General features: G+C 36.8%; 1 protein-coding gene across 2 annotated transcripts in view; it reads left to right on the top strand.

The window, feature by feature from the left end:
- Nucleotides 1-24543, top strand: part of CBLB (Cbl proto-oncogene B) — a 127306-nt gene that overhangs the window by 9070 nt on the left and 93693 nt on the right. For both annotated transcript variants that reach the window (XM_039732799.1, XM_039732800.1), the window contains exon 3: nucleotides 1578-1828. In XM_039732799.1, coding sequence (XP_039588733.1) covers nucleotides 1578-1828 — 251 coding nt within the window. The remainder of the gene's footprint in view (nucleotides 1-1577; nucleotides 1829-24543) is intronic.

The following is a 24543-nucleotide window of genomic DNA, read 5'->3' as shown; positions in this document are numbered from 1 at the left end:
CAAGATGGATCTGCTGCTGGCCAATGCCAATTCCATCAGCAACAGTGGTGCCTCTGGGGTAATGCCTTAAAGAAGGGGGAGAAAAGCTGTGCAGAAGCAAATTGCAGCCAGGGAGGAGGGGAGTAAGAAAATGTGAGAGAAGCACCTCTGCAGTCCTGCAGCTCAGTGAAGGAGGGGGAGATGTTCCGGCTGCTGGAGCAGAGATTCTCCTGCAGCCCATGGTGACAGCCATGCAGGTCCACAGTGGAGCTGGCATGCACTGTAACAGAGCAGACTGATGTGGATTGGGATGCCCTAAGCAATCTGTGCTAGAACAGGCTCCTGGCAGGACCTGGGGTCCCATGGAGAGCAGAGCCCACACTGGAGTGGGTTTCTTGGCAGGACTTGTGTCCCTGCAGAGAACCCAAGCTGGAGCAGTCTATTCCTGAAGAACATAGCCCTGTGGAGGGGCTATGTTCTAGAGGAGTTTGTGAAGAACTGTGGTCTGAGAGAAGGACTCATGCTGGGGAAATTCAAAGATGACTGTCTCCTGTGGGCTGGACCCCTGTCTGGAGCAAGGGAAGAGTGTGAGGAGTTCTCTCACTGAGGAGGGAGGAGTGGCGGAGACTCCACTCAGGAGTCATGAACTGACCACAGCCCCCATTCACTGTACTACTGTGGGGGAGGAGGCACAGTGGAAAATAAAATTAGGCCCAGGAAGGAGGGAGTGGTGGGTGGAATGTGTTTTTAAGGTTTGGTTTTATTTTCTTGTTACCCTACTCTGATTTGATTGGTAATTAAATGAATTAAGTTCCCTGAGTTGAGGCTAAGTACCTTAATATTAAGTACCTGTGACAGTGTTTGGTGAGTGATCTCTCCCTGTCCTTGTCTTGACATATGAGTCTTTCATTATGGGTAGGGGAACGGGAAAGAAGCTTTGGTGGGCACCTCCTTATCCAGCCAAAGCAAAGCACTGAGCTTCTGTTCCAGCAAGGAGCTGGAAAACAATGACTTCATAATATTTTTGTTTCCTGGTTTACAGTATCTGTTTTTGAGTGACCTAAAGTCTGTCTGTTGTAGGTAATGACTTTTTAAGCACTATCAGAGTTCAGACCATTTTCTTATGTGCAGAGCTTTCAAAATTATATTTCCCTAGGGTCTCAGAGGTTATGTTGTTGGATAAAGAGAGCCAGCTAATGACAAAGTAATTTATGTCAGTTCTTAGTAGATACTTAAACACCGGTAGCTAAGTTAACCTGTAGAAAACATTTGTGTGAAAGTACTGCTCTTGGCATTTTTGCATGCTGTGTTTTGATATGCTCCTTAGCATATATTAGAGAGGAAAAGACATAGTTTCAGGGCAAACCCACAAAATATTTGGGTAAGCTTGTTTGCTTTTTATAGATGTGACAAGATTAAGTAAAATTTTGCCTCTTTTGACATTGTTGGAATTTCACAGAATATAAATGAAGTAGGATTTAATTCTTTGGGACTGGAGGCTAGAGAAGTATGTAATACCCGATAAATTGGAAAATATCAGATCAGCTTTTGTCTCAATGGTTTTCTTGTCTTTTACATTCTCTTGTTTTTGCTTATAGGTAAGATTGTGCCAAAACCCAAAGCTTCAACTCAAAAACAGCCCACCTTATATACTTGACATTCTACCTGATACTTACCAACATTTGCGACTTATACTGAGCAAATATGATGACAACCAGAAACTTGCACAACTCAGTGAGAATGAGTATTTTAAAATCTACATTGACAGCCTTATGAAAAAATCTAAACGGGCCATAAGACTCTTTAAAGAAGGAAAGGAAAGAATGTATGAAGAGCAGTCACAGGACAGGTAAGTTAAATACTTAAATATGAAGTAGATCATCTGGTCTGTCTGCATTCTTAACACTGTTGTCTGCAGCCATTGTGTTTTGACATTTTTAATTATTCAAAGAGCAGATATATTTATTGCTTGGATTCATTGACCCTGCAGTTCAATCAGTAATTTGCTGGATTTGTTTCGCTGTGTGCTCTTATCTGTCGCTTTGTGACCTTTAAAACCAAGTGCATTTCCTTCATAAAACATTCATTTCATTGTAATTACTTATTCACAGGGCTTACAATATGTAGTTTTTCCTCTGGTAGAGAGAGTGACTGTTCACTTGGATTGAGCTTGACCTCCCTCCCTACCCTAGATCCTTAAACTTTGGGAGCCATGATGGATATTGGCTTAGGGTTTTCACAAGTGATGGAATGAAGCAAAATAATACTCACACTTTTCAGATATTACATGATTTTATGATAAGGTACTGATAATGTTAGTTTCATGTTGTAAAACCTTTTCAGAAATCTAATGGATTCTTGATTTGTAATGGTTCAGTTTTAATAAAAGGAATTAATGCCCACTTTATCTGCGCTCTTAGTGGTAACTGAAGAAGTTTTTAATATTTTATTTGGTTACCTAATATTTTAAAAAACAATATTTCTGGAAATTCTGTGCAAGATCTGCAATCAGATATTACGTGATTTTATGATAAGGTACTGATAATGTTAGTTTCATGCTGTAAAACCTTTCAGGAAATTCTGTGCAAGATCTGCAGTCTTGTTTTGGGAAGACGGGGATACAACATTGTTGTGGCTATTAGTCTTTGCCTTGTGTGGTATTACTGTAAATCTATGCAAATGAAAGGGATATTCCTCTTTCTGATCTCTCCTCTTTTTAAAGGAGATAGTGGGGAATGAGATGGCACGTGAATGGAGGATTGAATTCCTGCTCTTCTGTCTGTCTGCACTTGAGCTCTGAGGCAGGCATGATGGCAGTATAGTTTCACAGCTGGTGAAATTGTTGGTAGGAGTAGTGAAATGTCTACATTCTTGTAAGTGTCACTGCTGTTATGTTTGAAATATACATATGTTCCTTCCAGATCTTTGGCCATGATTATAGCTACTCAGTCTACTGTGGTAGTCTTTTGGGCTTAGTAGGCTATCTGAAATTTGATTGACACCCAAGGACTTTTTTCTTAACATCAAAACTGTCCAGGTATGAGTATTCTTATGCAAAAATGCTCCAAGAGTAGCAAAATACACTGTTTAAGGTATTTTAGTGATCAGTAAAGATTTTGATGAATGAATGTATTTTGTGTTTGAATTTGTAACTGTGTAAAGCCTTGCTTTCACTGTAGATGCATTCTTACCAGAACTCTTGAAAGAGTTGTCCATCACTGAGCCTATTGCTACCTAATTTTGGTATCCCATTTGGTGTATGAAGAATGACAGAAGTCATTGTGTTTCAAAGGAAATACAAACTTGTTATGACAAGGGAAATTTGACATAAGTAGTTTGATTATATAAACAGATTTTATTTTGACTTACCTGTGTTGTATGAAACCCTAATCTAGTTACAGGTTTGCTTAAAGTTAGCAAAAATTAAAGCAAATTTCAGTGTCACTTTTTCAAACTACTTGCTATGAGCTCTGTACAGTCATTCAGGCAGTATGTTAGTAACTCTAGTTGCTAGAGTTGCTTCTTTCCAGTTACCCATTTCATTTCCTGTGTTAGGGTAACAGTGGTGATAGAAGGACGTTTTTTGTGAAGCACAGCTGTGCTTCCTTTGAAGAAGGTGTAGTTAGCATATTTACTGTCTATTTGGGTCATTCTTGTGAGATGGTTGGAGAGGAGGGATTTTAAAACAAATCATACTAATAAAGTGCACTGAATCATAATAATTACTTCAGGCTTTTAAAATGGGTATTTGAGTAGGTGACAGCTTTCTTATTTTGCTTAACTGATGGAATTCAGACCTTGAAAATAGGAGTGTAATAGAAATGTTTTTCTTGTGTTCAAATTGTTAGCTGTGTTTCCTGTACAAATTGCATTCTAACTTAAAAAAATTGTAAGCGTCACTTCATGATTATGACCCGTGTCATTCCAAGTAAAAGTCTATATCTTTGTGATTTCAGTGCATCTTCTTTCATCTACTGGTGATGCTTTATCTGTATGTGTCCTAGTTTTAAGTTGAATTTAGGTGTACTTGTTTGCTGAGCCATCTGACTGCTAAGCAGTGCTACAATACACTTGATCATGCTAATTCTTGGTAACTTAGCAAAAGATGTCTTTGTGTTTTCTTTGCTTCCAAATATGCTTGCATTAGCCTTATTTGTTAGCACTGTAGTGTAATTGTAGCAGTGATCATTTAAAGATTGTGTTTTTGAAGATGCTTCCAAAATGACTGTCAAATTGTAGTCAATTTGTAGTAGAATTATTAGGAAATAGTCAGTTTTAAAAAAAGGTAAGGCAGCTGTTGGCACCTGGACTGTTTCTGTGGTTTTCATTCTTATTGTTTTGGTTTCTGGATAAAAGGGCATCATGGAAAAGAGAAAAGCTTCATCATTCATGAATTTGATTGGTATCATTTTAGCCTGTTAGCATTATTGACTAATCTTCATTTCTACATTGATGGTACATTTAGGAACCAGTGCCAATATAGATGTGATTTTATTTGTATGATGACACAAAAATTACTCTATTGTGAATAATTTATCATAAATTTTAGTTTTCAAAGGTCCTTTGGATGAAACAAGTTAGAGAAGCAGCACTAATGCAGTGTAAGCTTTTGTGTCAGCCTTTTGTATATAATCTGACTGCCACAGTATCTTGTTTCCATATCAAACACATATGATAGCCATTTAGGAGTAGTTGGTGCTGTCATTCTGTACTCCATTGGATGAATCTTGCTAAGAAGGGAAAACAGGGTTTGCAAGTTTGTTTCTTGTGCTTAGTTGCTTCGTTTTCTGAGTATGGTGTCTTCTACAAAATTATGGCCTTTCATTCTTCTTGCTTAATGAAGTAAGAGATAATGTCCAGTAAGTTCTGTAAACTGTACTAGATATAGACTGCACAGAACTCTTTCTGTGAATGAAACAATTTTACTTTTTAAAAGGTTATTAACACAAGCTTATTAGAATTACTGGTTCAGGCTCATCTATTCTTAAAAGGCTTTCTGTGTCTTTGAAGGTTTTGGAGTTGTCTTTTCTTCTTTTCATTGCTTTTCTTTTTGCCCTTTGTTTATTGGGAAGTAAACTAAAGCTGGAAAGCATCATTTCAGTGAAGTCCAAACTTCCTTCCCTTTTGCTGTATTCCAGAATTAGACATTCAGAAAAAATAAAAACTCTCTTGAATGGCAGATTTTGAGACAAATGTGTTATCCAGGTGTAGAAATCAAGCACAGAAGTTATAATAAGAAGACTATAGGAGGAATAAAGTGGCAGTGGGGAGATTACATTTGGATTCATTCAAGGTGTTGGACATAGTCCTCACTTCTTACTAATGGAAACAAGTGGGAGGTTTCCTGTGATTTCCTATAAATCATATCCTTAGAAGAATGTCTTGAAATTGAACTTATTTTCTGACTTTTAATATTGCTTACCTTCTGCTACAGGCCCTTTATGTGAGGAGAGCCAGAAAAGTATAAAACCAGGGTGTATATTTGTTTTTAATAATCTCTTAAAATGCTCCTTGGTTCAGCCAGAGTAGGTTGGCTGTTTGTTTTAAAGTGGTATTCCAGAAGTGGAAGACAGATATTTCTTAAGTAGTGGATGGTACGGATGAAGATGTCAAGAGGAGAAGACCTGTGGTGATTTTGTAGTCAGTGCAGGAAGGTGTGCATGAAGGAAATGTCAGAGTCAAAGAAGTCCTTTGAGATGATCACAAAACCACTTTTGTTTCTGTTTAGAAAGTTTTATTAAATTCTCTTGTGCATCTGGCCATTTTGTGTCTTGATTCAAATTGTGTTTCTATATTGTACAGTTCTTTTAAATGTTGGTGCAGAATTCTTATAGTCTCTTAAATCTTCTAAGGAGGTCTTGCACCTGCAATTCAAATGATAGATCAAGTTCTCCTTTGTTACTGTTCATGGGTGTTACAGGATTTATTCCATTCCTCTTCCTTAAGTCCGCGTTGACAGCTGTGATTCTTGGATCAAGGCCTTGAACTGGTACATTAAAGTACACAACGTTCTTTCTGCTGCAGAAATTTCTCACCTATTTCTTCTTATTCTGAAAGTACAGACTTGATAAGAGGTTAAAATAGTATTCGGATGGGTGTCAGGTGTGCCAGCTGTAATGCAGTAGCCCTTTGTGTACTTCAGTCCTGTGGTGTGAGTAACTTACCCTGCTTCCTTGAGTTACCTCTACTTGTATCACAACCTTGCTGTTTTATTTATAGGAATTTAGGAAGTTTATAACTTAGCTGGCCTCACAACTTGTTTGTGTCTCCAGGCAAAGCAGGTTTTGTTGATTGTGGGAAGGATCCGGAAGAGCAACGTTTTAATTCAGGATGATTTTGTTTGGAGAAGTTAAGATTGTTTTGGCTGATGTTTTTGAAATGTACAGATTCAGAAAAGGATGCTGTTAGTGGCCCTTGTCATAGAGCCAGTTTTGGCTTTTGGTTGACATTACATGGATAACTTGGTAATTATTGAATAAAAGTTATAGGCTCCTTGGTATCCTGTGATTTGTTCTGTTTTCCAAGCATATTATGTAGTTTTTGGTCTCCAGTAAATTCCTCTAAGCTATACATAACCATCAGTCTGTTGCTTAACATGATATATAAACCTCTAAACTTAAACTGTCTCAATACATTTTAGAGATATATTGACTGTTTTACTCTAGTCTTGCTGAAGCTGAGAGAAAGGAATCTAGTATTTGGCTTTTTTCCCCTCTTGTATTTATTTACCTGTATTTTTAGATCATTCCTTCACTAGATTTTTAGTAGAAGGAGTTGTCTTAGTCTGCTTGAAAGTCTTCTGGAGTGTTGCTCCTGTGTGTCCCTAGATAAAGGAGGGTGCTTTCTCTTTCAGTGTATAATGTATGATAAGGTAATTGGAAATGGAGCTTGGCTACAATAAATAGCCTCTAACAAAGAGACTGCTTCTGAGAAAAAGTGAGTGCATGACTGATTAGATGGGGTTGCATAGGAGGAGGAAATGCAATGATTTTTTTTCTTTTTAAGCTTTTATGTTATGGTGAGAATTTCCACCCTCTTCTCCCCTCCTGTTCCTTAGATGACCAGATGTAAACCAAACAGCTTTATTAAACTCTTTGGTGTACCTAACCCACAGGAGTAGTTGAGCTTCAGTGCAGATTTGGTGGAGCACAAGCTGTTTGCTATTTTTGGTTATAGTTTAAATTAAAAAAGGAATGTTGCACAAATGCACTTTTCAGACAAAGAGACTCTTGTTGCAGAGGGCAGGTGAGAACGCGTGGAGGTTACAAATGGTAGAGCAGTATTATGACAGCTTGTTCTCAGCATAAATGCAAACAGGCTGTGTGACTGCAGTTGTTGTAAGGCTGTATTTGAATTTTAGATTCTTTTTTTATCATCTTTGGTGCTTGGGGGCGGATATTGTCAAATGAGAACAAAGGAAGTATTAGTACCAGAGTCACTTAGAGACAACTATTTATTCAGATTGCAGAGGAAGACAAGGATTTCTAAAACCACAAAAGATCCTAATGAAAAAATAATAGCTTGTGAATTCTTATAATTGATTTAGATCCTTGATTCATATCTAGTTGTGTAGAGGAGAGATACATGCACTTTTACTTTTTACTCTTATAAAATCAAACAGTATTTTGTATGTTAGTGAAAGGTCTCTTTCAAACATTTTACAAGTAATGTGGTGTTGGCAGTCATGTCTGAATAGAGTCCAGCTGGTTGTAAGGGGATATATGCATAGTCTGATATTTTCCTTGCTATCTTTTGTATAATTGTTTATGCCTTATGAAATTGTGCATGATGCTGTTGCCAAATTTTAAGGTGCCATACCATTTACACCCATTTTGGGCAGGTGTGAATGCTCTCAAAAAGCACAGTTAGGGGAATCAGTCCTGTAGACTTTCCATATATTAGTGTCCTTTATGATAAAGCTAATGCTAATTCTGTTGCTAGGATTATACAAAATTACTGTTGCAATGTCTAAACTGACATAATTTTCTGTATGATTTCAATTTGTCTTTAGAGCATTATATAGGATGGCACGGTAAACTAGAGGAAGTAGGTGTTTTCTGAACATACAGTACTGTTTCTCAGAGATGTCTGGAAATACTCCATTGCAGTGAGGATACCAGTACCCATTTCTGGTCTGCAACAGCTCTGTGTCTCACATCCCTTCTCCATGCTTGCCTGCAGGGTCTGTACAGGGAGCAGCTGTGCTTGTGAGGGTGGACCGTGGTCATCAACTATAAATAGAGCTGTGTTCTTAGGTACGATAAAGCCCAAGTTAGCAACTTTGGGAACTTTCTGAGGAGCAGGCAGTGCTGACTCCTGAATTTAGCATGTAGTAACGAAGTCTGCTGTAATGGACCTGAATGAGTCTTTCATCAATCACTTTTCTATGTGCATTTGATTTTTAGAAAATTTGGTCTCTGCTTCTCTATCTTAGGAAGTATCCTATATTCAGTGATAAGGTATTTGTTTTAGGATGCCTTCAACACTAGCATGTGTTTAGGATGCCTTCCTCCACTACATGATGGAAGCTGCTTGCCATGCAAGCTGGAACACAAGGAAGATTATGGAAGAAAGAATCCATTTTTATGAATTATATGCCTAAACTTATAAGCGCATATAATTTTATTTTTAGGCTATAAAAAGAAATGGTTTCCTTTTCCTAATTTTGTGGCATTGTTTCCCATCAAAAATTAGAAACATGAAAGAATAAAAGTCTGCTTTTATTCTATAAAGAGATGAAAAAAAGGTTGGGATAATCACTTTCAAGTGCTACACTTGCTGTTTAGTCAATAGAAGCTCTTTGAAAGTTAAGTAAAGCCAGTTTGTAAAAATAAACATGCTGTAGTGGTAATCCTTTGTCCAAGGAATACTTGATCAAAAAACCAGCCTAGAAGACATGCTTGCTATGTATCAAACCTATAGTAAAGACAATTTCACTAACCTGTAAAGAGTAAGAAATAACCTTCATCTGAAAAAATGGCAGTATATGTTTTGATTAACACAGCTGAAGTTTTAGTTCAAAACAAAAATGACAGAGTGGGATATTGATGGAAAAGCTGATGGATGGAACTACTGTATTCCATTCATTAAAATCTGACATACTAGGGGATACTTTGATAATGTCATGGAATTTTAAAAATACTTTGTGATCATTTGACTTAATTTTTTTTTCTTCCTATTCTGCTCTTTACTTCAATATTAATAAAGTTAATTTACTTGACTCATACTAAAAATAACAGAGTTAGTATAATTATTTAACAAGTCTTTTTATCAGTGGCAAGCTAACTTTGTCTTTACAGATCATGCAGTAATACTGTGCATGCTCTAGAATGAGGCAAAGCTTTAATATGGTTAATTTGTATTGGAGGAACAAGGATTTGTTGTTAAAAATGTAGGTTTGCTGTTGTAAGCACAAAACAGTTTTGTTGCTTCCAAGGTGAATATGTTGGCATGTTTCATTCTTTTATACTGTGCAATTCCAAATAATGTTAAAGCATATTCTCTTGAGTGTAGGAGTATAATTTGCTTGATTTGAAAGAAAATGTGATATTTACACCAAAAAAAAAGACTGTGCAATGAACAAAACTGTTAAAAAATCCAAATAAGCAGGATGAATAATCCATGCAAAGGACCAAGAGTAAATTCTGAAAAGTAGTACATCTTAATCCGTAGTGCAGATGCAAAAAAAAAGTCAGTAAATGAATTTCTGTGAGGGATAAAACTTCCTGAGCAAGCAACCAGGTGACTGTCATCAGTGTCTAGTTAATAATGTAGATGACTAAAAACATTTTTAATCTTTCTGTTGGAGTGCAACCAAGGTATTCATTATTGAAGTGTTTTTATATTTGTCTCTAGCATATGATAAAACAATGAATACTTTCACCATCATTTGCTCAGATTTCATGTTGGAATTAAGGAGCTGTCCTGTCTCATAATGGAATATTTTCCCCATAATTTCTTTCATTATGTAACCTTTAATATTGTGTGAAGTGAAATACATATTGAACAGTGTATTAACTTTGTTGTATTCATATCTTACAAATATCTTGGCAGATGAAAAAATTGATGAAGTAATTGCTTCTTCATTTCAGTATATTTGGTCATAATAATTATTACTTCTTCTGGTGTATCCAATGTAGAGATAGATTTAACTGTATTTCTTCCTACTATGATATAAGACAATAAACTGAAGGGGAAACATAGAAATAGCAGAAGCCTAAGAAACACATTTCTGGGGTATACAATGAAAGATTATACTATGTGCTAGCATATGGATTAAGCTAAATTTAATTTCTGTATGGGTGAGGTTGTTGTGATGTCTTTGTTAGATGACTTTGATTTATGATGCTTGAATGGTCAAACAGTGGAGATGTAATTAGTAATTATAGTATCTGATGCAGGATAGATAGATCAGGACTATCTGGGGGACCTGGACAGCCCACCTGATGAGCTAGTCTTTCACTGCTACTAGCTGATTTTTGGCAAGCTGTGACTCTACAGTGGGAGAAAAAATTTGGGGAAAAATAATTAAATTTAATTTTTGTCTTCTACTTGATGCCACTTGTGGGAGACTTCACAAAACATATCCTTGCTTTCCTGTAAGATAAAACAGTGAAACTATATGGCTTTGAAATTTGAAGCAACAATAAAAAAGGAAATTATTCCTATCACCTATAGCAAAAATATGTCAAGATGACCTTATTTATTCCACAATTCTTACTCAAAGTTATCACTAATAATAGTTTGAGCCTTACTTTGTTTTGTCTGTGGTACTAAACAAAGGTATCTTTAGAAATAAAATCCACAGCCAGATATCATTTTAAATATTAGCATATTTTGCATCTACCTTGCCCAATGCAAATGTCTCCTGGTGGCCAGGAATACTGAGTAATAAGGTGTGGAAGTCTTATCAGCTCCTGATTAGCTGCTCTCTCTGTCTGCTGAGCTCCAATAAGCTGTACTGCACTGTGTCAGTTTATCTTGATATGACCAACAGTGGAGAATATCAAGACTCTTGAGAAAGTGCTTGACATACTGCAGGATTGGATCAGACATGGGGTACTGATGGCAGAAAGAGAAGGATCCATGGGCTTGTTTATGAGTGAGTAAAATAAGGCTCTCTTGGAAATGCTGATTAATTACATCTGGGGCCCAGTGTTCACCTTTTTTCCTAGTATCTGTTGACTAACTTATGTTCGTGGTTTAAGAAAGATATTCCTCAGTTTAGTGTTCCCACAAACCCCAAACCACATCCTGCCACTTGTTCCCCTCATTTTCCCCTCTCCCTCCCTGCTGGAGACCTGGAAGCACAAAAGGCACAGAGAACAATTTACTGGAAGCTGCAATGAGATAAGAAAATGAGCAGGAGCAGTTAACCATGTTAATAACAAAAGCTTACAAAAGAGAGAGCATGGAGCTTGACCTGACCACAGCCATGTTCCCTCTGGCTCAGGACCAGTGTTGTCACCTCTCTGACCAGAAGGAAATGACCTGGGGTGGAATGGAATAATGTCCAGATCCTGGCCATGCCCCCCATCCCAGCTACTGTAAAAATTAACCTTGTCCAGAACCAGGACACACGTTCAAAGAAGTGAAATCTGCATACTTAGTGGAAAATCTGTGGTCATTCCCTAGCTTGTGTAGGTTATCCTGTGACCCGTTCTAGTCTTGGTTACAGTAAGAACAAAGAAACATTTTAATCATCTTTGTTGTTTCTTGTGTGTGTGCTAGGCCTCAGTAATGTTCTGAAGGCTTTACTAAACTCTTTGTCCTGAAAAAAACCCAAACACCTTCATTGGCTCTTAATCAGAAATCTTGTTACTTTTAAAGAGGTGATACGTTCATTTGTTATCCCTCTTAAAATAGTACATTTTGGGCAATACAGTATTGTTTAGGAAATGACTGCATGAGAAGAAAATTGCCTCCTGTTACAAGTTTAAGGGCACTAATGTAAGACAGACAAATGTATTAGCATCTGTTTTCAAATTGTTCCAATGGAAAATGGTCCTTAGCCAACAGAATATTTTGTGAACTCATTTTGGAGTTGATTCTGAGTCATGAATGTCTGTCATGGGAAGTACGAAATGCAGGATCAGTAATAAAATATCTTGTACCCAAGAACATTTGTTGGAACAATGTTCAATTTTTATTTTAAAGCTGTCGTTAATTGGTGAGACCTGACAGGTGTATATCCTAGAGCAGGCCTTTAGTTCTAACTGCTCTCCAATGGGAGAATGTGAAAAGACAAAGAGAAACACCTTCAGATGTTTTTCATGTGAGCAGTTTTGAACAGTTTATGGGACTGTAGAAAATTAGTTGTTGTGTAACTTCTAAAAAATAGAGTTAATGTGTTACCTGATTAATTTAAGGTCTACTATTAAAATCCCTGAGCACCATTCTTATTTTTGGAGAACACTTAATTTTGACAGAACAAAAATAATTTCTTTAAAGTCAGAGTTAAGTTTTAGCAAATATGGTGTGTAAGCCTTCCATCAGCTCCACTTAGGGTAGAGCTCTGTAGGTTGTATTTAATCCTCTATAAATGTCATGTATGTTAAAAGAAGACATAATGCAACAAATAGAGCCTGAAAACATTTCTGTTTGTTGAGATATACAGCCTGTTGTGAAAATCCTGAAGTGGAGAACCTGTGTTCCAACTGTTGTTTGTCATTAAAAATGATGACAGTCTCTGTTAAGAACATCTGCTTGCCTAATGTGCCAGCAATAAAGGAGATGTCTATGTTATGTTAACTTAGCTTGTTCTTGTCTCTTCATTTCTAAGTATTTGGTTTTAAAACACTGGAAAAAAACTAATCTTTTTGAAATGAAATATTGTTGTAGCCTTCAGCTCTGAAACCCTATAATAGGAAAAGCACATATTCAGTTGCTAGATCAACTCAATAATGCTGAGTTGGTCATAATGAATAGGCTGTCTCTGTATTTTTTGTTTTGAGTTTGAACAGCTATCCTTTATTTCTAGTAGGTTATTTTTTCACTGGTTGCCTGAGTCATAGTAGGTCACTTAGATGTAAGTATTATGCCATTTAATTTACAGTATACAGCAGTTCCAAGTTTTTCTAGAATTAAGAGTAACATTTACAGTTCCATGCTTTTTGCTTATAGCAGCAGATTAATGGTGGGTGATAGGAGTGCTGATAAAGGGTTGTGTCTGCTCTAGCTTCATAAGAATTTTTAATCCACTTCATAAGTGCATCTTACTGACAGCTCATTCCCAGTGGCTAATGCTCCAGTGGTTTTACAGCTTAATGATACATATTCTATGCTGAAATTGGGAAAATATAGAAAATGTGGCACATATAGCAAATTTTTTTGTCTTGCTTAGAAACTCATATGTCAGCAGGCTGAAATCCTCTCCTCCAGTATTTTTTTAAAATGTGCTTCTTTAATATGGCAGACTGGAAGACTGTATTGTACTATTTTGTTCAGATCTCTGCACATCCTTTTTACTCTTGAATTCATAGCTGTAGCAAATACACAAAGATTAAAAGCAAGAAAAAAAAAAGCCACACAAACCCAAAAGTATGTAGCATCCTGTTCATGTGTTTCCTTTTACTGTTAATCCCTGTAATTAATGCCCTATGAGGAATGGGGCTCTAATCACTTACAGAGCACAGCCATGTAAGAAGACAGTGCTCGTCTGGGGGGTGTTCAGCAGGATGGAGCAGGGGTGACCCCGTCAGTGTCCAGCTGTCCTCCAGTCTGTGCTTATGGGCGTTCATTAACTACACCCACGTATGACTGACAGGCTTGGAATAATTGCCTGAAAGGAATCCTGCCTTGTGAGGTGCCACTGAGAAAGACTTGCTTGCTTCCTCTATTTTTTCCACTTCCATTGGGAGGAAGAAAGGAGTGGGGGAGGGAAGCTGTTCTGTGTGGGTCATGGATCTCAACAGTCACTTTGAAATAATCTTTAATGAATCTCAATGCCAGGAAGAGATGTGTTTGAATACCACATACCAGTTTTTTAGTGGCTCAAGAGGAATATGAATACAAAATGCTTTTCTGAAAGTGCAGAAGGTTTTTTCAGAGTTTCCATTTGTTTGTGCTGCATGAATTTAGTGTTATTGATGCTAAACTGTCATGGACAACCTAAAAGATAAATAGTTTTTTAAAATCCTCCAATATATCTTTAAATGGATTTGGAGTACAGATTTTTGGATGTTTGTTTTAAAAATCAGTTCTTTATTTAATGATTTCTGAGAATGCAGTTCGTTATTGGAATGGATTACTGAAAGAACTTTTGACATATGGTCTCAAAACTTATAAGCACCCAGTCTACTGGAAAGGGTAATATTAGTGAAATAAACTAGCTTATGTTTATTTAGAGTAAACAAAGCAATAAAACAGAGCAAAACCCATCTTTTGGATTCTGTTTTAACATGGTAAAACTGTCTAGTGGCCAAATACTTCAAACATAATTGAACAGTAGAGTCATATCTGTTACACCGGTTTGAGGCACCTGTTGGGAGAAAAAGCTGTGTAAATGTACTGTTGCTTTGTTTGTTTGTGCTTTGTTTTCAAGTGATGTTGTACTGTGCAGAAAGTCTTTCCAGGTCAGTTTTTTCCTAGGGCAGTGATTTGTTCACACTTGTTTTAATCCTGTTAAAGTGTTCTCTTTGCCATGTTCTTGATGTGCCTAAATAAGCTAGGAGGGGGCAATGACAAGTAAACCTTAGAGTAAAATTAATTGACAGCTGTGAAGACATTTAAGTTGTGGATATTCATGGATATGCAATTTAAGATACCTGTCATATCCTTCTGTATCCTTGTGGAACATCAGTTCTGTGAATGCCAGCCATTTGCTGTATTAACAGAAGGAAGAGTATTTGTCACTGGAAAATTAGTGTATGGGTTAGAGTTGCCAAGGAAGGGTAAAAAAATGTCTCAAAGGATGCTTCATGTTCTTTTTTACCTTTATGTATATTTGTGTCTCTCTATAGCTTTGCTGTATGGTAGCCTTTCTTACTTGTTTTTGTTTCTAAAAGCTTAGCTAAGAATTTGAAGTGAAAGCAAATGGAAAAGTAGTGCTGATTTTAGTACAGCTCCCATATATTCTATTCCTGGATTTTCAATTTGCTTTGTCTAACAGCAGATGGTCCATCTATTGTTTCATTATTCTTTGGGGAGTCTGACCCTCTATAGTGGGTGTGTGCTTTAGTGGAAAAAGAACAAGTGAAGTGTTGTGGGGTTTTTTTTGTGATGGGTATAATTCACTTTATTAAACTGTTGATGACCTCTGCAATTCTAACTCTTAAGATTTGTTTTTATTTGAATGCTTGCTATTGTGTGTAAATTCTGTCATCAAGGTAGTTTTTTCTTTGTTGAAGTGTCAAGGGTAGTTTTGATTCAAAAGGATTGTTCACTGCTCTAAGTGCTGTTTTGTGAAATGGCATAATTTTACCATATGCCTTGGGTTCTGTTTGAGATACTATGAATAAGCAGTGTGAGTGCTTTCAAAGAGGCATTCCTGCTGTCCCACATCAACCATGTGGGCTTTCAGCTAAGCTTCCCAGGAAGTCAGCAACATATGTGTACACAATGTGTGTATTATATTGGCACCCACTCACAGTGTTAAAGATGTGTCAGCATTTCCAGAATAGTTCCCTATTTTGAGAGCCTTGTTTTAGCCTGCATGTGAAAGTTGTCTGTGATGGAACTTTACACACAGTCTCAGCCATTGTAGTTTTCAAGTGTGACTTTTTGCCAGGTGAATATAAGCTGAATTAAATTACTGTATGCAAACTGAATGGAATACATCTAGAGGTCTAGTGTCATGATAAACTCTTAACTCTGAGGCAGTACCTGATCATTAAGTGTCCTGAAGCTATAGGGGATGCCACTATTTTTGAGGAATTGTAAGGGATTTGTGGTAAAATAAGATGGCCATGGGCTTGGGCTTGTTGTCTAAGCTGAACAGCAATTATGTTTTTCTAGTAATCATGTTTGAGTATGGGGAACGTCCATTTTCAATTAATTTCTTTCAGCTGATTGAGGTTCTATCCCTGTAATAGTCTATAATTCATTAGTGTCTCCCTTGTTTGTCAAATCAGTATTTTTTAATACACTGAGCAATGGGGTAAGTCTGTAGCATGTTTAAACTGTGACAGTATTTAAACTGTTCCCCCAAGTTACAATGTTTTCTTGCTGGAAGCCTTTGCCTAATTAGGAAACCATCTTGTTTCATGCACTCAGCAGGGCAAGCCATGGGACAGGACATGCTGATTCTCTAGCATGTGGGTGGCTGTGTAGGAGCAGAGTTCACACTGGATGTTGAAACAGGCAGACTTCAAGCATTTCAGTTTGTGTGCAGGAGCAATAACTTGCTACTATAGTTTCAAAAGCTACATGCTGTAAACAAACTATTATGTTATAGCTTGGGATTTACTTGTGTGTGATTGTATTTTCTGGACAGAAGTGTTATTTTGAATTAATGTGTTTTCACCCCCCTTTAGCTGAATGCCATCTACAACCCTCCATATATAAATGTCAAATGGTTTCATCTGAGCACCAGGGGTCAACAAGACAAGCCTGCAGTTTGAAGATAAGCAAAGCAATGCTCTTCCATATTCTCTCAATCTGAGTTGAGAACCAACACCCCTGGAAAGAGCTCCTCTGTGCATCCCTGATAGGAAAGATAGGTAGGAAAGATAGGTGGGTGGGACATTACTGTAAAAACACTTCCCTTGTGCAGCCCTACACATCCAGTGGTCCCACATTTCTGCAGTGGTAGATCATTCTAATTATTGTTTTATATGGAATGATCCTGTTTGTGACTTACTTGAACCTCCTGGGAGGAGCTAGATGTGCAATACATCAGGTAATATGCATAGTGACAGCAAGTATGCAAATTGCTGACCTTAATTTTTGTGCCTCCCTTAGGAAACACCAGTTACTATTGATAAAGGAATATTGTATTGACAGAAACCTGAGACTTTGTGTTCTGAAACCCTGTCCATGCACTCCCACCAACTAACCATAACCTCTCCCCAAACTACGAAGTATCTTCTCGAACCTGAAACTTGGATTGCAAAGGACAATGAGCCCAGATGTTGCAAGAGCTTATCCTCTGTAAGCTGGAGAGGTTAAACCCTGAAGCAAACACTAGTGTAACCTTTTGAACCTTTTTGGGAGTGGGTGGAGCTTGCAGGGGAAATAAAGACCCAGGTGATGACCTGGTCTTCGATATGATCAGGTAACTGGCAGGGCTCATAACACATTTATGTGTTGGGTACGCAATCCAACTGCCCTTCTGATTAGATGAATCACTGTAGTCTGAGTTTCTTTTAGTGTTAGTCCAAGAGAATTACATTTCTGTAATGAAGTCTACAGGTCACTAAGGCATTAAATCTTGTGTAAAGATCTGATTTACAGTACAGTAAGTGTGCATAGATGGCCAGCCACTACTGTGTCCTGCAGTAAATAGCTTTGCAGGATGATGGCCATAATTTGTGATTAGAACGTCTGTGTCCTATTTTCCCCATCTGCAAAATGTGATTGTTTACTTAATTTATTCATGCTTGTAAGTGCTTCTGTCTTTTTAGCATCAGACTGCACTGATGTTGGATTAAATTCCTTTGGCTGATGCCTAAGCTCATATTTGCACATTTCCTCTGAATGATCCACATCGGAGATGAAGGGAACTTGCACAAACCTCAGACAAAGTCAAAATTTCTTTAGGCATTTACTTTTTAAGATACCATCTAATAATACTTGAAACTGTGATAGGAACATATGCAAGTTGGAGTGTTTTGATGATATTCTGGAAGTTTTAGAATAATTTAAGTTTCATATAGATTTGATTTTGCTTAATAAAGTGTACTTGATAGCATTCTAGTTTTATGTATTCTTTTGGAGTCTTTCATAAAGACCATAGAGTTTCTGGGTTTAATATTATAAAATCAATTTTCATTTACAATGGCACGCTCCTTTCAAGAGTAACTAGATGGATGATAAAATGCACACCAATCATTAACAGAAAAAGGTGTTTGAATTGCTTTGGATTAGTCATATTTCTTATTTTGCAACTACTTTCATTTCTGTGTAAATCCTGCATACCCTGGAGCTCCCACTGTAATGGTTCTGCCTCATTTCCATAATTAGCATTCCCTCCCCACTGCAGTGTTGCTAAAATGTCCCCAGGGTTCCTTCTTCCACAGGGCTTCATTCCCCAGTGAATTTAGGATGAATGTATGGCGCCCTGGGGAGAAAAAATAATATAGTCAGCAGATACAGCTGTCCATGACTGCAGTGTTATAACATAGTTTTACACTGACAGCTGAGATTTTATATACTCTTTACTGTATAATGGAAAGAACTAAGTAGTAATAATGCTGTCCCATCAAGGACTATTCAAACAATCACATGTGTTTAAATAGATACTCTTTCATCTTTGAATAATTAGAGAACATTTCTATTTTGCCAGTCCAGCAAATGTTCACCAGACCTTCACAAAAAGCTTACTTTATTCTTTTTGATGTTGTTAATGTTTGAATGGCACTTTTATTTGTACAGTACTTTAACTCTTCAAAGTGGTCTTACAAAGGCTAGTTAGATTTTTATGTTCAGAGAGATTTATTTTTAAACAACCATACTTTAGCTTTTTAGCTTAGATACTTGATTACACTGAGAGTTTTACTTTGCTTCACAATTCAGTGTACCCTGTCTAGTATAATTTGTTTGAAGAAATCTGCACATGAACCATTAAAGGATAAGTACTTGATACTGCCTGAACTTGTGCTTTCCAAGTTAAATAGTGGAAACCTTTCCTCACTGTTCTGTTCCCATTCTGTTCCCAATAAAATATTAATAAGATTTTAGCTGGAAATTAATTTGAAATTTGGTTTGCGTATTGTGGGGCAAAGCAATGCAACAGAGATTAATGTTAAAAGATTAATTTACTTCTTAAGTAAGTGGACTGAACTTGGTGCAGTCAGAGTTGGGATATATTACATTGAGCTTTGTGTTGATCTTGTAACAGTCTTAGAAAGTGTTAGGTATGGCCAGAGAGGGTTGGAAGATAAAAGCTTGCTGAGGAAGAGTGAAGGAGAGGCAAGATACATGAGGTCCTGACTGACCCACGCTTGAACCTGATATCTTTGTGGCCTGTGACTTTTTGGCAAATCAGTAAGCATGACATGAATAACATCATTCTGTTTTCTGTTATAACATTATTCTGTTTTCTGTTATATTTAGTAGCACATGATTGGTTTAGTTTGTGTGAAAGCAAGTGACACCTCAGATTTCTTTCTCTTTAAATCTCTTTTTATGGATAGAGGTGGAGGCATTTAGAGTAGTTAGTCAAATTTATTAAGAGTTCATGAGAAAAAACACACAAAATGCACATGTCTTAATTTCCCCTGGCTATATATGACCTCAGTGTTTTGTTCCTGAAAAATCAACATTTAGTCAATAGCTCTCTCCAAGGAGTGCTTCAAGTGTGTAATTTAATTTGATTCCATTTGGTTTATGATACCTACTTAATCTGGAATTTGTGGCTAAATTGAAAACTGAACTAAGTTTATGTACCTCTTTTAAGTCAAAGGTAGTTGGAGGGTTTGAGTGTTCTTTGCAGTGAAAAATGAAGCAAGATTTATTAGACAGCTGAATGTCTATTCAAATCTGATTTACCCACCAGTAAGTTCTAATTTGTTGTGTGTTCATTTTGACTCAAAGTGATCTAATTCAAGTGCTTTGATTTCATTTTCTCTGTCCCTTACTGTAAGTTTTAAAGGAAATGCTGAACAATGGCTGCTGTCCAGAAATCTGAATCGTGAGACCCAAAACTGCTGATTCTGCTACTCCTGCCACAACTTCTTCCAAAACCAGTTTGTTGTTAGTGTGTGCTTTTGGATGTCAGTGCATCTTCTGGTGCACTGGTTTGCAGGATAAAATATGCTCATTTTCAGGGCAAAGGCTGCCTCAGTAATATGTCTGAAGAATACAATGCATCACAATTTGTCAACACAGAGTTTTGTTTCTATGAAAGCTGGTATCATCCCAATGTATTTGAATTAGTAAAGTTATACTTTATGTGTAATATTGTAATATGTGTAATACTGACGTAGGGATCAAGTTAAGGATGAAAAGTTGAGCTTTTGATTTTGTCATGTGGAAGTGTTTTGATTTGGAGTGCATGGAGAAATAACCCCAGCTGACTCAAAATATATCAAAACAGAGAGCTGCATTCTATGGTTTTTATGATATTACTTATATCACTGTTGGAGATGCAACTGCTCTAAATTTTAATATCTGATAGTGCATGGAGAAATAACCCCAGCTGACTCAAAATATATCAAAACAGAGAGCTGCATTCTATGGTTTTTATGATATTACTTATATCACTTTTATGATATTACTTATATCACTTATATTACTTATATAGCAACTGCTCTAAATTTTAATATCTGACTTAGCAAAATAGTTTTATAATACTAAGGTTTTTTGTTAAAGAAACCCCTCCTGTTTAATTTTTGTATCATTATTTTAATAGCCTTCTATGATAAGACAGTTTATGTCAAAGTTAATATATGTTTTCATGTCTGTCTAAAACTTGACAAAAGATGAATGCACTTTAAGACTTTTTTTTTTTAAAGCATTATTTTTAAATGATTGTTGCATTGTATTTCTGAAAGTTGATTCAGAATCATATCTAGTAATGTTCTAATGTGTAGATAAAGACTTGGAAGCATTTGATTCTGACCCTCACATGCCAGTGGTTTATATATTTTACGCAAAGACCAACCTGTTAGTGTTATGTGTTAAATAAGTACAGGTGGGATTTTGGCCATATTCCTGCATTTTATATGGTATTTAGTTCTTAATAAAAAAGTACTTTTAGATTTTTCTTCAACTATAGAAATTGTGGAAATTGAGACACAGAGAGGTGTGAAACCAATTTTTCTAGGATTATGTAGCTTGTTCAGAGCAGTGCCCTGAAGAGTGTCTCTGGCTTTCAGGCTCTTGCTTTGATTTCTGTATTATATCATGCGAAAGATTTTTCTGCTTCCATATTTGTATTAAAAAGGGGAGGATACTTAAGAAGATATTTGCCTTTGTTAAACCCCTTTCTGATCTAGGGATTTGCTGTAAAACCAGGACGATCTTTCCTGGAAAAAAATGCACATTGGATGTAGAATTTCTAGGACAAATTTGCTTTTTATGCAGATAGCTACCAAGCTGGATTAAAAACTCTTCAGACATTGTCTGGCATCAAGCATATACGCAGTGGATATAATGGATAATAGCAGAACCACATTACATAATGAAATTTCCATGAAACGTTGGATTTTTCTGATTTTGTTTATTGAGCAAAGCTGGAGTAAGTGAACTTAATCAGTTGTAACCATTTCTTTTTAACTGCTTGAAAATGGGAGAGTGGACTTAGTTTCTGCTGCAGTAACAGGAAAATAGAGCATTTTTGAGTTAGTTATAGTAGTACAGGTAAGATGCAATGCAATGATTTGCAACAGCATGTGAAAAAGGTGCCAAGTTGAGCAATAGGCATCAATGACTCACTCATGATTATACCTACATTCATATTACCACTCTTGTATCTAAGTATTCAGAAGTCTGTGATGAGAAAGTGGAGGTTTTAAAGTTAAATCGAACAGTTATTTCCAAAGGTCACAGTGAATTTTTTCTTCAGCTGTACTGAATAAAGAAATGCTGTTCTCAAAATGATCTTGCCCTTAGATAGAAGTGGTTCTCCTGCAGCTGGCTTTTGTTGCTGTGCCTGTCTGAATGTAGGGAATGCTGCAGTGTCTTATGTCCAGTGTCTCCATTTTCAGTACAGAAATGCTCCCAAGCTGGAACTCTTGAACAGATAGTCCTCCAGGACACAGTTGGGGACACAGAAACTAGTTTTAAACTTCAGTTTACACAGCTTGGGAATTGGGTCTTGTGGGAATCTTATCTCTTACTCCTTTTTGAGTTTATATTTATTTAGTTAGCTTTCTATAATGGGAATTAAGTCTTTTTCTGAAAAAGTAATGTTAGCATTGAACAGTCAACTCAATTTTATTTCTTGTTAGACTTGGATTTCCAAGTGGGCTTGCTGATCTTAGGATTTGCATAACTGAGGTTGGAAGGGACCTCTGGAGATCATATGGTTCAACCCCTCTGCTCAAACAAGGCCACCTGAAGCCAGTCGTCCAGAGACAGGGGGCAGAAAAATAATTAATTTTCTTCACAAGTTTGAGAGAAGGTCCATGTCCTTTATTTTGGTTCCTGCAGAGAGCAGTCACAGCTATGTATAAATCACTGTCCTAAAATATAATCTATTTTAATGTTGTAGCAGCTGGCATCAGGTAGATTTTTCTTTCTTTTTTGTCATTGACTCTGGTTTCAGTTTAATACTTACTGAGTATGTATCACACAGACTCATGTGAATGAAGTTAACAGGATGTCGTCTATTGATAACAGAGATTTCCAGTCCCTTTCTCCCCTGCCACCTTTTTTTTTTCCTTCTTTGGAGGAGGAAGGCTGTGGGGAGCTTTGGGGTGTGGATACATCTGATGCTGCCTTTGCTGAGCTATGATCCACTGCATGTGTTTAATAGATACCAGCTGGATGACAGTAGAACTGAAAACAGACTGGGTAAAGCTCACAGAGCCACACAGACAAATTTGGTTGTAAATGACTGGAGAGGAGACCTCCCTGCACACTTCAGTTTGGATAAGGTGACATATAAGAATGGAGCAATGTTGGCACAGAAGAGGAATGTAGTGTGAGAGAAGGTCCACTGAAAAAGATGTTCCCTGGTGATGAGGAAGTGGCTAAGGCACCTTGAGTTCTATTCAGTCTTTAAGCTATAAAAATTGTTGAGCTAACAAAATTCCATTTTGAAGGGAAGAAGGCAGCCAGCATGATGCGAGGGTAATTGATTTTGTCTGCTAATTTGTGTGTATGTTTTATACAGAAGGACGTGTGCAGTTGAGCTGCAAGGAAGCAGATTGTAGATGGAGGACCAAAGCCTTACCAAAATGGTGTAAATAGGTAAAAACTCGTAATAGAATTCTCTTTTTTTTTCTTTTTAAGCCATGCAGTAAGCATAGACTATTACGCCTGCTAAATCTAAAAGCAGTATGTGACTTCCAAAATAAAAGAGCACAGAGCAAGATCTTTGAGGCAGAGCCACATGGCTTTCTCACCCCTAAGCTGAATAGGGAAGAACCATGGAAGCAACCTCTGCTCTAGGTATGTTTCAAGAGAGAGCACTGTTAGTAACGTTTAGTTATATGTAAGAAAAGGTAGAGTTACAGAAACTGGACAAATGGTATATGGTATTTCATGGAAGGGTATGTCTGAAGATGGGAGACTAGTACCTGGAAGTCCTTCACTGTAAGTGGCCTGTTCATGTCAAAGGTGAATGTGGCCCTTCTAAAGCTGTACCTCAAAACTCACCAACCATGTAGATTTTTAAGCTGCAGGGTTTAATTATGCTTAGAAAAACAGAATATTAATTTGCTAGGCTATAAATATAACACAGTGAGAGACTGACATTTTAAGGCTCAGGATGTATTCTGATGTGTAAGACATGCTTATTTCCTTGAAGAGCTGTTAATGAACTCAGGTCTCCAATTCACAGATAGTTCTACTGATAGGAAATAACTCCAAAGATATTCTTGACCAGTTCCTTGGTTTGGCTCCCAAGGGATTAGTTTATCATACTGTGTTCTGAAGGGAAGTATATAATGCAAACAAGTCATCAAGGAAAGGTAACTAAAGACTAGCTACCTGACCTGCTCCATTACGCCTGCTGGCATAAGAAGAGGTTTCAGTCCACTAGATTACAAACAGTGAGATTGTAGCCTCAGGGACACAATTTAGACTCAAAAGTTTGTTAGCAAAATATGTATTTGTCAGTGAAACACAGAAAGCTGGCTTTAAATTTTGACAAGCACATAGAGATTGAAATTTCTGAGATGCTTCTCTTCCACTCTGCGTAATGTGTCTCTTTTTAATATGACAAGTATTGTAACCCCTTGGGGTTTTAGTCCTCTGCCGAATAGTTTCTTTGTATTCAATACAAGGTGTTCATAATTTCTGGCCAACATTTGGAGATACTACTATTTGTGCTTAGGCCACACAATTGCCAGATGTGTGTATAGTTAAGTTCTCTACATGAACATTATTATCATGCCCTGCCTATGGTGGGGGTCCTGTGTGTTTAGTTGTCTTTCAGATTTACCACATGTAGAATTTGAAAGCAAAGGCATAAACTTGTCTTTGGACAAGTAATATGTGTGTAGAAGGAACTAAGTTTTTTTTATGAAGAAGAATGTATAATTTTAAATAATGTTTCTCTTTAGATATTTTGGGTTTGGATGTTGTAAAAATTGAATATAATGCTTCCAGATTGCTTTAAAAATTACTTGTAGACACTATGTGTGAAGTTTTTCTAGAACTATATAATAATAAAATATTAGATTACCTTCTGTTAAAAAAAAGTATGCAGAACATTAGCTTTTGAAGATAGTTAAAATTTCAAATATAAATGTTCTGTTTATTTTGTTTCCATAAAATGTTTTCAGTCACATTGTATCA

Source organism: Passer montanus, unplaced genomic scaffold, assembly GCF_014805655.1.
Source record: "Passer montanus isolate IOZ18808 unplaced genomic scaffold, ASM1480565v1 scaffold80, whole genome shotgun sequence".
In the NCBI taxonomy this organism is placed as follows: domain Eukaryota; kingdom Metazoa; phylum Chordata; class Aves; order Passeriformes; family Passeridae; genus Passer; species Passer montanus.
The sequence above is the reverse complement of the archived record's forward strand: the minus strand, read 5'-3'. Positions and strand labels throughout refer to the sequence as shown.